This window comes from Dermacentor albipictus, chromosome 1 (assembly GCF_038994185.2).
Source record: "Dermacentor albipictus isolate Rhodes 1998 colony chromosome 1, USDA_Dalb.pri_finalv2, whole genome shotgun sequence".
Taxonomy (NCBI): Eukaryota; Metazoa; Arthropoda; class Arachnida; order Ixodida; family Ixodidae; genus Dermacentor; species Dermacentor albipictus.
In genome coordinates, this window is record NC_091821.1 from 317,399,848 (window position 1) to 317,411,881 (window position 12,034).

The window sequence follows — 12,034 nt, forward strand, 5'->3', positions numbered from 1 at the left end:
TTGCTGCTATGTGCCACCTGGCTTTTGAAACGATCCTACCTAGGACTGTGCATGGGGAAACTTCGCGGTTTCTGTATCGGAACGTTTTAAGCATTTTTCATGGTAACACATATACATATTGCAATTCTTCGGAAATACATTGTTCGAAATCGGTCAGTATTAGTTCTTGACCTTATGCAGGTTTCCTGGCGTGTTCCCCGCTTATTGTAGGCGCACTGAATTCTGCCGTTTTGCAATAACTTTCTTTGCAACATTCATTTGTCTGTGGTTTTGATGATTGGTAGTGTTGGGATACCCGCCATGGTTGCTCAGTGGCTATAGTGTTGGGCTGCTGAGCACGAGGTCGCGGGATCGAATCCCGGCCATGGCGGCCGCATTTCGATGGGGGCGAAATGCGAAAACACCCGTGTGTTTAGATTTAGCTGCACGTTAAAGAACTGCAAGTGGTCGAAATTTCCGGAGTCCTCCACTACGGCGTGCCTCATAATCAGAAAGTGGTTTTGGCATGTAAAACGCCATAATTAAATTTTTTGTTGGGACCCGATAACGCTCAGATCCATGGCCGATTCATGGTTCAGTTTAGAAGGTGGCAACTTCTTTTTTAACCTTCCGCGAACAAGTCGTGCAATTTTGGACAGTCACATCAACTCCCCCTCCTTCCCCCCCCCTTCTTTTTTTTATTCTGCCCATGCTCACAGAAAATAAAAAAAAAAAGCGGTAGTCGTAGCACCAATAGTTCGTGACGTCAGTGGTAAGGTACATTCCATGCTAGCAGAAGTTATCACTCAGTTTATGGGACTGCATTGCTGTCTATAGACGCTACCGCGACCAAGCAAAAAAAAAAAAAAAAGAATGCACCGGTCATTGTAGAGGATGGCCAGTTCGTGGTCCGAGTTGCAGAGGAACGCGCTGGACTTTCCGGGGTGGTCGATGTCATGTATCACCGCCGATATGAGACAGATCGCCTCGTCCAGCGGATCGAAGATGTCCTGCAAGTAACCGATTGACACATCACGAGCGACAGCATGAATATGTGCAGACAATCTTATCGCGGCGTTGTCTAACTCGCATGTTCTCCGGCGGGGTCCTAAATTAAGAGACGTCTGTTTGCAGAGGGGTTAGTCTATGCTAAAAGGCTATAATTCTTGCTCACATGAGCGCGCTTCATGTGAATTCTCTGTCTACTCGTTGAACAAGTAACCTCATTACTTCAGTAATTAGTAATACTTAAGTTTTTTTTACATGGGTGCATAATTAGGGAATTACCTTCCCTTCTTGCACAAGCGAAATTTACCAAGCTTCGCACTATTATGACCCAAAAAACAATCACTGTTTTGTAAACCAGAAATGCCTCCGACACAGAAGAAAGGGGAGGTCTGCGAGTAGTCAGCCTGCACGTTACTTTAGCACAAGCGCCAGTTGCAGTTTCTAGTTGTACACAAATACCAGCAACAAGTCGTAGCTGCAGCGACGCCGAAATACATGTACACTGAAACAAAATGTGTCCCCCTCGAGCAAAGCGGCGCAAGTAGGCACATCATTTTAGACTCGAACTTTGCCCAATTATATTTTGCACTAACACAGCGAGACTAATTACACTAATTAACAGCTAATTAGGATGCTTTCTAAAAAAGTTCGGGACAAAATTTAGGCTTCGTAGTCTATATGCATTGCAAGTGAGGTAGCTGCTTGAATCGCCCATTTAAAGAAGTGATTATTACAAGTTGCAGGTGTGCTGTTGCCCTTGTCAAATGTTTTTAAGTCACTTCTCGCCTGATCAGCACTGTTGCCTGGCCATGTTCCTGCGACAAGTTGGGCGTCCCAGAAGGCGAAGACTCTATCCCCTCCTCGCTCTCAAGAGAAACAGGCTAAATATGGGAGCGTTTAAGTCAGAGCTGGTACCTTTTTTCGTAACTTGAGCAGAAAATAGGCCGTGGCCTGCATGACGTCGCCGGCGTGCGTTGAGTTGTGGTAGGGGTTGTCCAGATAGTGGGACTCCACCAGCTGCAGCCAATTCCGGATGGTGGCGTCGTCGCATTCCAGGCTGGTGTGCACATTGAGTTTCGAGAAGAGCGACAATCCCAGCCAGATGAGAGGCCTGCAAAACGCGTTGCATCGTTTGTCTGTCGCTCTGTAGAAGCATGGAAACTGCTCCGCCGCTAGCTTTATAAAATTTAGGCGCTGTGGTGATAGTGAGCCACCATAATAATAAAAAAAAACATGCGCAATGAAAATGGGCTCGGCATGTGTAAAGGTTGTTTCATGTTCCCATAATCAATTTCGAAAGCTGCACAGAATCATTTATGACACTCGCGCCAGTGTTTCGGGCACGAGGCTAACTCATTCCCACGGCCGTATACGCACCGTCGTCCAGTGAGCGTCTCCAGCTCGATGATGTCGAACTCCCACTTGACATCATTCTCCAGCAGCTCCTTGATCTTGGGTGCCGCCGTCTGCAGGCTGGGGAGAACGCCGCTCGAAGCCGTCGCATTCACAACGTTCACTGCGTCCGGGCCGGCCAAGCGCATAAGGATAACGAGAATGATGAAAAAAGAGAGCTCTTCCTACGCACGCGTCACAGTTACCTTTCATCAGCGAAGTCTCGTGGGACAACCGTCGCACGCCCGTCGGTTTCTGGCCCGTCTGCAAGCGAGAAGCACCAAAGCGCCGTCACGCGCGTCTGATGCCACACGAAGTGAAATGAACAAAGTAAAGAACACAGTGTTTGTGCTTGTTTCTTTCGCTCGTGTCCCTCCTTCGGTCAATGCGTTACGTGGTGGATGACAACTAGCTTGTTTGTTGCCACCTCTACCTTGTCGCGCTTTCGTTTAATGAGTATTACAGCAACTATTTACTTCTGGCATAACACCGAATTTTCCTACACGCAAATACGATATTATTAGTAAGCTATTGCACCGATTTGGGCACTGGGTTAAGAAAGGAAATTGCATAACAGAGGGGAGATGGAAACAGAACATTAATCTTTCAATATTTTACACCAATTTATATATTTAAGCATTTGAACATGCAGAAAGCCCAAATTTATAACATACTGTAGCTCCGAGAAACAAGCAGGCTCGCTCACCTAAAGTGCAAACAACTGAGGCCTAATTCTGGCGAAACAGATGCCATGCGAAACTGATGTATGTCTGAAAACTACATAAGTATGCTCATAAAATCATGATACCAGTTTTCTCAGAGACCTAGTGAGTCGAGACACATTGTTACAAATTTTCAATATCTTGCTATTTCCGCCCTTTATTCCAAAGTACGAAGAATCTAAATAAAAATTTGCTTTCAACATCGTAACTTACTTCGTTAAGTGTAACTTAATTGCGCGAGAGTGGATAACATGTTGTTGCCTGACAGTATAATCGTGCTTCAGCTGTATAGTTGAACATCTCTTACAAAATGCACGGGAATGTGAATGTCCTTTGCTACCCACGTTTCGTTAAAGTCGTTGCGCTGCCTACAGCCCCGAACGCAGTTGTTAACAGCACTCGATGTCTTGGGATTCTCATGCAGGGATAAATGCCGTCGTATCAAATGCCCTGAGCCGCCAGAGTTCATAGTATCGGGCCACGGAAGGCCGTTGAACCGAACGAATAGGTGAAACAGCATCGAAAAGCACAATACTTCAAGGAAGCCGAAAGTGGCAGATTGTTTATACACATGTTTCTCTATATCTATCTTTTTTGCGGACAAGTACTGTAGTCGCATTTCTTGTGTCTTAATTCACCAGTCATGTATGCATTGTATTTGTAAGTGTATGACTTTGAGTGCTTGCGTATTACCTTGCACATGTTTGTCTTTCCTTAATTAAGTTTCACTGTGTGCATTGTAGCATTGTTTTGACATATTTGTCGCACCTTCTATGTACATTTTTTGGCCTTTATATTATTACTGTCCACTGTATGGGTACCGGGGGCCTCGTCAAGCTTTACTGCCTTTTGTCCCTGTGCCCTCATTTCCTTGAAAAGAAGAATAAACTTCACTTCACTTCACTTAATCGAATGGGGGCGCGATAGCCTGCTCGCGTAGTCGGCAGCCAGCGCCTAAGCGTGTTGTCATCAAACTACGGCGACGTTTCTGTCCAGATGTGGTTATCTAGAGAGTGGTAGAGTAGGCAACGCACGTTGATTAGCCCAGTGACCAAGTCAGATGTCATCTGGTCCTCGGACTTGCCCTGGCCGACTCCCAGCTGCGGGTTGTAGAGTTCTGTGGAGCGAAGGATTTCGATGACGCGGTCCAACGCCTGGGCCACCATGGCCGAACTGTTCTCTTGTGTCGACACCAGCATGTTGATGACCTGGGCCACGGACAGAGCGCCATACACAAAAACGCCGAGACATACTATTTTACCCCTCACCCCCACCCCCTTTATTTTTTGGCCCGAAAAGCTGCCTGCACCGTCTACTGCCCAATTGAGCTACATAGGGTGACCTTAGCATATCAGATTGTGTACTTGATTGCGTACCTGGACGGAGAAAAGCAATATTTGTTGACAAATTGGTAATATTTGTTTGTCCTCCTACAGCCTAGTGCTCTCGGACCTCCTTGTGCCTATTTATCTGTATGCTATTAAAAACAAACACGCAGAAATCACTTGTTCACCCTAAGCATATCGCACCATATGCATACTAAATACTAAATTATCATACGCATACCGCATACTAACATAAAAGGCTAAAGAGGCCGGTTGTATAAGCTAACGTCACTTTTCGGTAGATGTGGCCTTTGCCAAGAAACCTTGACATCTAAGGCCTGGTGAATAACGTCGCGTATATTCTTGGTTCTCGCTGCCTGTCCTTCGCTCGATGTCGCAGTTTTACGGTCGTGTCGCTGGAGTATACGACGCAGGGCGTTGGTGAAAGTGTTTCGAAGAATAGTGAGATATATCGGTCACCGCTTCAGTTGCATTCAGGCTTTCATGCCATATATCAAGTTTCTTGCCATGACGGCGATAAAAAGACCTAGCATCGTCCGTAATCGACAACCGCAGACAGCGGTGACGTGACTATATTTTGCATGCAGCTGCATGCGGCTTACCTCGGGTTGTGATCAGCGCGCAACGAGCTTAGATAGATGAACAAATGTCATAAGCTTCGTCTATCTTAACGGTCATCACAGCTGCCTAACTATATAAACTCTTCATCCAGCCCACCAACCTCACAGCTTTCTTGTCGGCTGCGTTGAAACCTAATGGGGAAGATTACCAGGTTTACGCGGCGACTTCTTCGGTCTAGAATCGAAGAGTCTGTTATTCGTATCAGGATACGTGTTACAGGTTTATGGACGTACAGCGACAGATTAGGATACGTTTTACGTTTAACTGAGCTATGGCAACGTGTTGGCCACAGGGTGTCTGAAAAGTAACTGTGCAATGATAGAAGAAACAAAAATATGATACTAATTGTGAATGACATCGCAGTTTCCGAGGCGACCCGATAGCGCAAGACCTAAAGTGCTTCTGAAATCACATGTGGGGTGCACTCACCAGACGGTTGTGCGAGAAGAATTCTCACACACTTCAGGAGCTATTACCAAGCACGCTCACAAGTGACTCAATCAACTCTCCGCCGAGTGCTTAACAGGCAGAGAGGAAAGGTCAGACGTACTTACTAGACAGGTTAAATTTTTGTTTTAATTTATTTTACTTTTGTTCTTTGATGTCCGCCCACACCTTTATTCTGGCCGCGACATTTACTAGACATCTTAACATCCAAAGTTCATCTTTGTTACGTTTTCTTTGATTTGGCTGCCTGTTAATTTTGTACGGGCTGGTCAATCAACAGAACAATCACGAAACTAAACAAACGCGCAGCTTGGTGCGAGGAATAAAGCGATGAAGACGCGGGCGTTCGCGCGGGACACATACGCCGGCAACTTGCAACAGAAACTACCAGAATGTCCCGCCTCTGAACAGCATAGGAGCACCAGCCGGGTATACAGCTATGGCTTGTTCATTAAAATACGAACACACAAAGAAAATGCACAAATGCTCTCATCACGTAACTTCCAAAACAATATAAATTACGTACCTCGCATTTAAACAAAAAGTTAAAATTCTGCTGACCGATACGAGCAAACCGTTTATTATCTCTTAAACATTTTATAAGAATAGAAATAAATAGCGAATCTTCCAAAAATGCAAAATACAAGTTTCTAAATTTGTGGCTCGGTGTCTACAGCAGATATAGCATGTGAGTAGGCCCTGACGCAGTGTAGAAAGTGGACACATCTAAAGGTTTATTTTTGGATTTAAATCGCACTGGTACCAGTGAAATTTCTCAAACCTCTCATGGCTGAAGCCACAAATTCACTTGAACTGCAGTTTACAATGCCGAATTCATTTGCATTAAGAAACGTCAAATGCAGTTTACAAATTGACATGCCAGTTATTATCACGAGTTTCAAAACCTGCCTGTTTTCTTCGTCTCATTATTATTTTCAATGAAAATAATTTGCGATTATATTAGAAACTTATATTAGGACCCAATTTAAAGTTATGGTCCCTTTGGTCAATACGTATAAAGTTGTACGAGGCACTGCGATCCTCACAACGGTATATTGCAGTGCTGAATCAGGGGTCGTCAAGCGTATTACGGGCTGTTAGGTGGCTGTCTAAAACGCACACATACACGCCGACACAGATTAGATTTTTTTTTTCTGACTGGGTTAAAATGTGTCAGGGCTGTAAAAAAGAAAGTACGACAGTGCAGAAACCAGGCGCCTAAAGCACAGCGTTGACAAACGTCGGTCTCAGAGAGAGAGAGAGAGAGAGAGAGAGAGAGAGAGAGAGAGACGAAGAGGAAAAGTAGGGAGGTCAACCCAGGACGTGCCCGGCTGGCTACCCTACACTTGGGGAAGGGGAAATATTGAATCGGGTCCTAATCTAAGTTTCTGATATAATCGCAAATTATTTTTAAAAGACATTTCACTGGTACCAGTGCGATTTAAATCCAAGAATAAACCTTAAGAATAAACCTTGGCTGAGAATTCTACATTGCTGAATAAACAAAGATAAAAAGGAAGCCTGCACACAGATTGCACCGTCATATCGAAGAGCCGTTGCTCCCAACATGAATCATGCTTTGGAAAAAAAGAAGAAAAAAAGAATAAGAAAAACAATCGCATTAGGCATTGCCCGCCTCCCTCTCTGAAAAGCATGACATCTCGGGCTTTCCGCGTGGTGGCTCAAAGCGCACTGGCCCGTTATCGAGCATATGTTCGTTAAAGTAGCCGGCCACTTCTTGCGCGATGGGTGGACATGGTCCCAGAATTTCGCACCTTACGGCGCTTAACTCACCTTTGTTATGGGGGCCTCCAGAGTCATTGCGTGAAATTTTGCGAATGATTGTCGTCTGTTCATTCCAACTGTTGGCGCAAAAGAAGAAAACACCAAGTCAACAGAATCTGGATATCGATGACCATAAGGTAGCTAGTATCCACCTAATCTACGAAGCTCTACTACTGAACATTCTGCCTGGGATACTGACAAAACGTCGGTTTTTGCTCATTCACTGGCGCGCAGACGTCTCAGTCCTAACAGCAACAGCACAATGCTAAACAGCAAGCAAAGCAAATGCTTGCTTCCAAGAGCGTTGTTAGTTATCATGCAAACATGCTGGTTAGAATTTTATGTCGGATTTTCGTAAGCCTGCCACATGCGAGAACGTAACGCTGTTCAAGGCCCGTATTTTACACTTTATTGCATGTAAATGCATGCAATTACACTTTAGTGCATGTAAATGTTAAGAAAAAGCAACTGTTAACTTCATCGACAGCTATCAAGTTACTTTATTTTACTTAGCTGAATAATTCTGAATTATCGGTAACAACATTTTATGACAACCACAGAGCCTGCATCTTGACGACAGTGTGTTCGTACGCGGCAGAGCAGCAACCTCTCCGCAACAAGTGAAGCAGTTGAAGGGACTCAGCAACACTCAGAAACGGGCTACACAGCCAATGCAGAGCTGCGCCGAACAGACATCGACGTAAGAGTCGACCGGCGAAAGGCAATCAAGGGGCACCGGAAAAAGCGGCAAGCTGTACAACTCGCACGCTAGAGCGACGCTCTGGCGACCCTTACTGACGCATCGTTATTCGAGTTGCATTCGCTTTGGTTGTCGGCTTTACGGCGTTAGGTCGCACACATTCACATGACATCTCGCGAGCGCGAAGGATGGCGTTCAGTTTGGCGTGAAGAAAGCAACCGTCAGTCTACAAATCTCAGAGGTCATGCGCCACGACGACGCTTCAGCAGCTGCCAAGAGCGTCTACTCGCGTTCGCTTCTTTACAGTTCGGGATGGAGGAGGAGAGAAATTGTTTGGCGTATCCGCGTGGGTCTTTAGTGCAGTTGGCAGAGACGGTAAACTACCAGCTCAACTACCACGCTCAAAGTTCCGTTACTGGCATTAACGAAAGGCCGTCTATATTTAATGAGAATCGGTTGTCAAAGTGTAGGCGTAGGATCGCATCACGTCGCCGGGTTTGGTTTAGGAAACTACATGGTAACGAAGTAACCATCTTAAATATCAGCCATGGCTTGCCAATTCGTCATCGGACGGTTAGTGTCGTTTAATTTTTAAGCGGACGTCCTTGAGGATCAACCGCTGTAGATCTACGCAGAATAGGCGTGAAATAATCGTCCCGTTTATATTGACCTTTATAGAGCTCGCACATTAAGTGCTGTTTATATTTAATATATGAAAGATGATGGAAGAAAAAGCCGCACTAAAGCAGCTTTTTTCTCACAGTCATAATACGAGCCACCTGACTTGTACGCGACAATTTAAAAGCCTGACAGTGCTTTAAAACGTCCACGAGCTACGCGCAGTCTCGGCGACGTTAACTGTTTTCGCCACGCGTTCAAAGGCGCTTGGTTTTCACACGTTAAGGAACAAGCGGGGCCCCGACCACAATACAACGACATTGCGAGTCTGCTGTGCTGAAGCTGGACAAGCAAAGCGAAAGCAAGATGGGAAGGCAATTGCACGGGTGCATTGCGAAATGCGGAGAACGCGCGCGGAAAGCGAGCGGCAGGAAGCATAAGCGACTCACCCTCACTGCACAAGGAACGAACATCACAAGATGCCTTTCTAGAGCTTTTCATGCTCGAGTTAAGTGTAAAAGACAGGAAATCTAGAGGCGGAGAAAAAAAAAAAAGGTGAGAAGTCGCTTTATAAAGAGCGACTGTAGCGTTAGGTGAATGAGCGTCTCTACCCCATTGTGTGCTCGAACAAGACGAGTTCAGGTAGGCAGTTTGACTATGATCTCTCTTTGAACCACCATTGCAGTTATATTGACAAAATCCACAAAACAAGCTACCAATAACCTCTTGACTACCATAGGAACAAAAGATAAAACTTGAGTGTTGTTCAACGTAACATGCAATTTTGAGCTGCCGCAACTGCTAATGGTGATTGGAAAGGTGTCGCAATTTCTTTGTACCGCGAACGTTAACGTCATAGTTACGCCACGAGCTAAATTTGACAGCTTTTTACAGCTAAATCTAATCAACGGATAAGCCTTGCAGTAACTCGTTTTTGCAAAGCCTTTGCTTTTTCTTTTATGAACGCTGTCAAGTGAGTTCGTTCAGGTAATGTGGTCACAGGCGTGGAAAAAAGAGACAGAGAGAGCCGTTACCTGAACTCACCAGCCATATAGCGTGTTGTCCGGGCGCGTAACAGGGAAAGACCGAACAACTGAGGCGAAGAATTTCGTACAAGAAATACTAGAGAAAAATATATATGTGCATCTACAATGCCTTGGGGGATCTCCCCCATAGCATAATTTCAATGACATAAAGATTCACATAGAAAAAAAAAGAAAAACATATATATTTACATGCGGGACGCTTCGAATGATCTGTCTGCTGCTTTAATAGCGCCTTTTATGTTACTTATAATTGCAATTGCAATATTAAGCGACAGGTAACATAGCACTTATCTCTCTTAATGCCAAGAGCGTTCGCAGATCTAAACAAAATTCTCGGTTGTCACATACAGTAACTGATTTTGTTAAAACTTTATGTAGTTACAACGCAGCGCAAAAAGCTATCAATTAGCGCCGTGTACCGCACAACCACCGTCCTTTCTTGTCGTGCGCATATTCGTAATTAGCATAATTTTATCTTCGGTCTAAGTTTCTTTCATCTCCTGATAATTTCGCTGCGACGTACGCCTCACCCAGAACGCTGTTAAAGAGGTTTGAGAGCGGTCGCCTGAAATACGAAACAGGGTGCGTTATGTGGCGAAGGTCTTCTTCCAGACTCCTAAGAAGGGCATTCAAGCTGCGCTGTGGTTTATTCGCGAAGCACACGACACGTGTGGTTAAAGTTAAGGGCATCAAAACGCGCTTAAGCTGCAGTGCGTGTACTGGCAATGATGGCCATCATCATTGACCACTATTTTCCACGCCAGCATTAATTCCCTCGAGCAAATGTTGTATGAAACTGCTGAGTCATGTATTCGCAGTGCGATCTGACTAGAAGGGGCGATCGCGCGGTTTCTCCAATGTTTATGCCACATATTTCTGCCTTCACCCTCGTGTAATTACCAGTTCGTGTAAAGCGAATGTCAGACGCATTTATCATTTTACTTTTTTGCGAAAAGACTTAGCTATGATAACGTCTTGACCTCGGAGACGTGTCTCAGGACTAACTTGACGTCAATAGAGACCATTGACCAGAAGTATAGCTCAGATCTAATAAACCACGAAAACTCGTGGACGAAAGAAGAGAGTTTTAGATAATAATAATAATAATATTTGGGGTTTTACGTGCCAAAACCACTTTCTGATTATGAGGCACGCCGTAGTGGAGGACTCCGGAAATTTTGACCACCTGGGGTTCTTTAACGTGCACCTAAATCTAAGCACACGGGTGTTTTCGCATTTCGCCCCCATCGAAAGAGAGTTTTAGACTCAGGGAATGCAAACTGTTTGTTTTACTGATGACCTGATGACCTGTGCACGCAATAAGCTTGGGTTCCAGCGAGACTCAAGCCGAGTTCGGGATTTTGCGCATCGTGTCTCTTTTTAATAATAATAATAATATTTGGGGTTTTACGTGCCAAAACCACTTTCTGATTATGAGGCACGCCGTAGTGGAGGACTCCGGAAATTTTGACCACCTGGGGTTCTTTAACGTGCACCTAAATCTAAGCACACGGGTGTTTTCGCATTCCGCCCCCATCGAAATGCGGCCGCCGTGGCCGGGATTCGATCCCGCGACCTCGTGCTCAGCAGCCCAACACCATAGCCACTGAGCAACCACGGCGGGTATGTCTCTTTTTCAAGGACATTCCAGCGCATTATGCGCCTGTTGCTGACAGCCCCCGGTGTTACAAGCTAAAACGCGCCGTGGGCACCGCAGCTCTGGCGCTTTGGTGTAACCTGCCAAGGTGTTGCCGCCAGTGTTGATCTCTAAGTATCACAATGTGGTCACATAACAAATTTATGTCAGGCTAAACGCATTACGCTAACGAAATAAAGTATCATAGCGTTAAGCTGTAAGCGCGGACAGACCCCAGCGTTATAAAGAAGACAGTGATGACGCACGCTGAAGCTTCACATCAAAAGATAAAAAAAAATCTGAAACGGCAGCAGCACTGTTTTTCACACTACAAACAAAAAACAATCACTCACTGCTAAGTACAAAGCGCGCTGCCGTAGCAATAAAGACAAACCAGCTTCAAGTGCGCTTCTCTGCATTGCACCAATTTCCTAACTAACAACGCCACCGGTCCGCGTTCAAACGAAGACGAAGTGCGACAGCTGGTGCTTTATATACGTGGCCTCACCATGAGTGACAGACCCACGTTTTCTCTATGCACAAAGCGCACAATCTGTGCACAAACACGCTTATCGCAAAACTGATGACGTCGCCAACAGCTTGAAACTGCCTTGTTAGGTAGCCAGCTATAAATAAGGGAAAATTTGCGGCATTATTTCACGCTGTTATGATTTCGAATTAAGAAGTCTGAAGAACCAGATGCTGCTTATACCTCTGGTTTTAAGAGTTTGTTA

The 12,034-nt window shown here is 45.2% G+C and overlaps 1 protein-coding gene across 3 annotated transcripts in view; it reads right to left on the reverse strand.

The window, feature by feature from the left end:
* LOC135904083 (high affinity cAMP-specific and IBMX-insensitive 3',5'-cyclic phosphodiesterase 8B-like) overlaps positions 1-12,034 on the reverse strand; it is a 333,636-nt gene that overhangs the window by 10,812 nt on the left and 310,790 nt on the right. For 2 of the 3 annotated variants that reach the window (XM_065434680.2, XM_065434687.2), the window contains exons 9-15: positions 9,068-9,148; positions 7,310-7,377; positions 4,136-4,309; positions 2,586-2,643; positions 2,365-2,503; positions 1,903-2,098; positions 859-989 (exon numbers count right to left, since the gene is read on the reverse strand). In XM_065434680.2, the coding sequence (XP_065290752.2) occupies positions 859-989; positions 1,903-2,098; positions 2,365-2,503; positions 2,586-2,643; positions 4,136-4,309; positions 7,310-7,377; positions 9,068-9,148 (847 nt within the window). The remainder of the gene's footprint in view (positions 1-858; positions 990-1,902; positions 2,099-2,364; positions 2,504-2,585; positions 2,644-4,135; positions 4,310-7,309; positions 7,378-9,067; positions 9,149-12,034) is intronic. The other variant, XM_065434695.2, reaches the window with a different exon arrangement.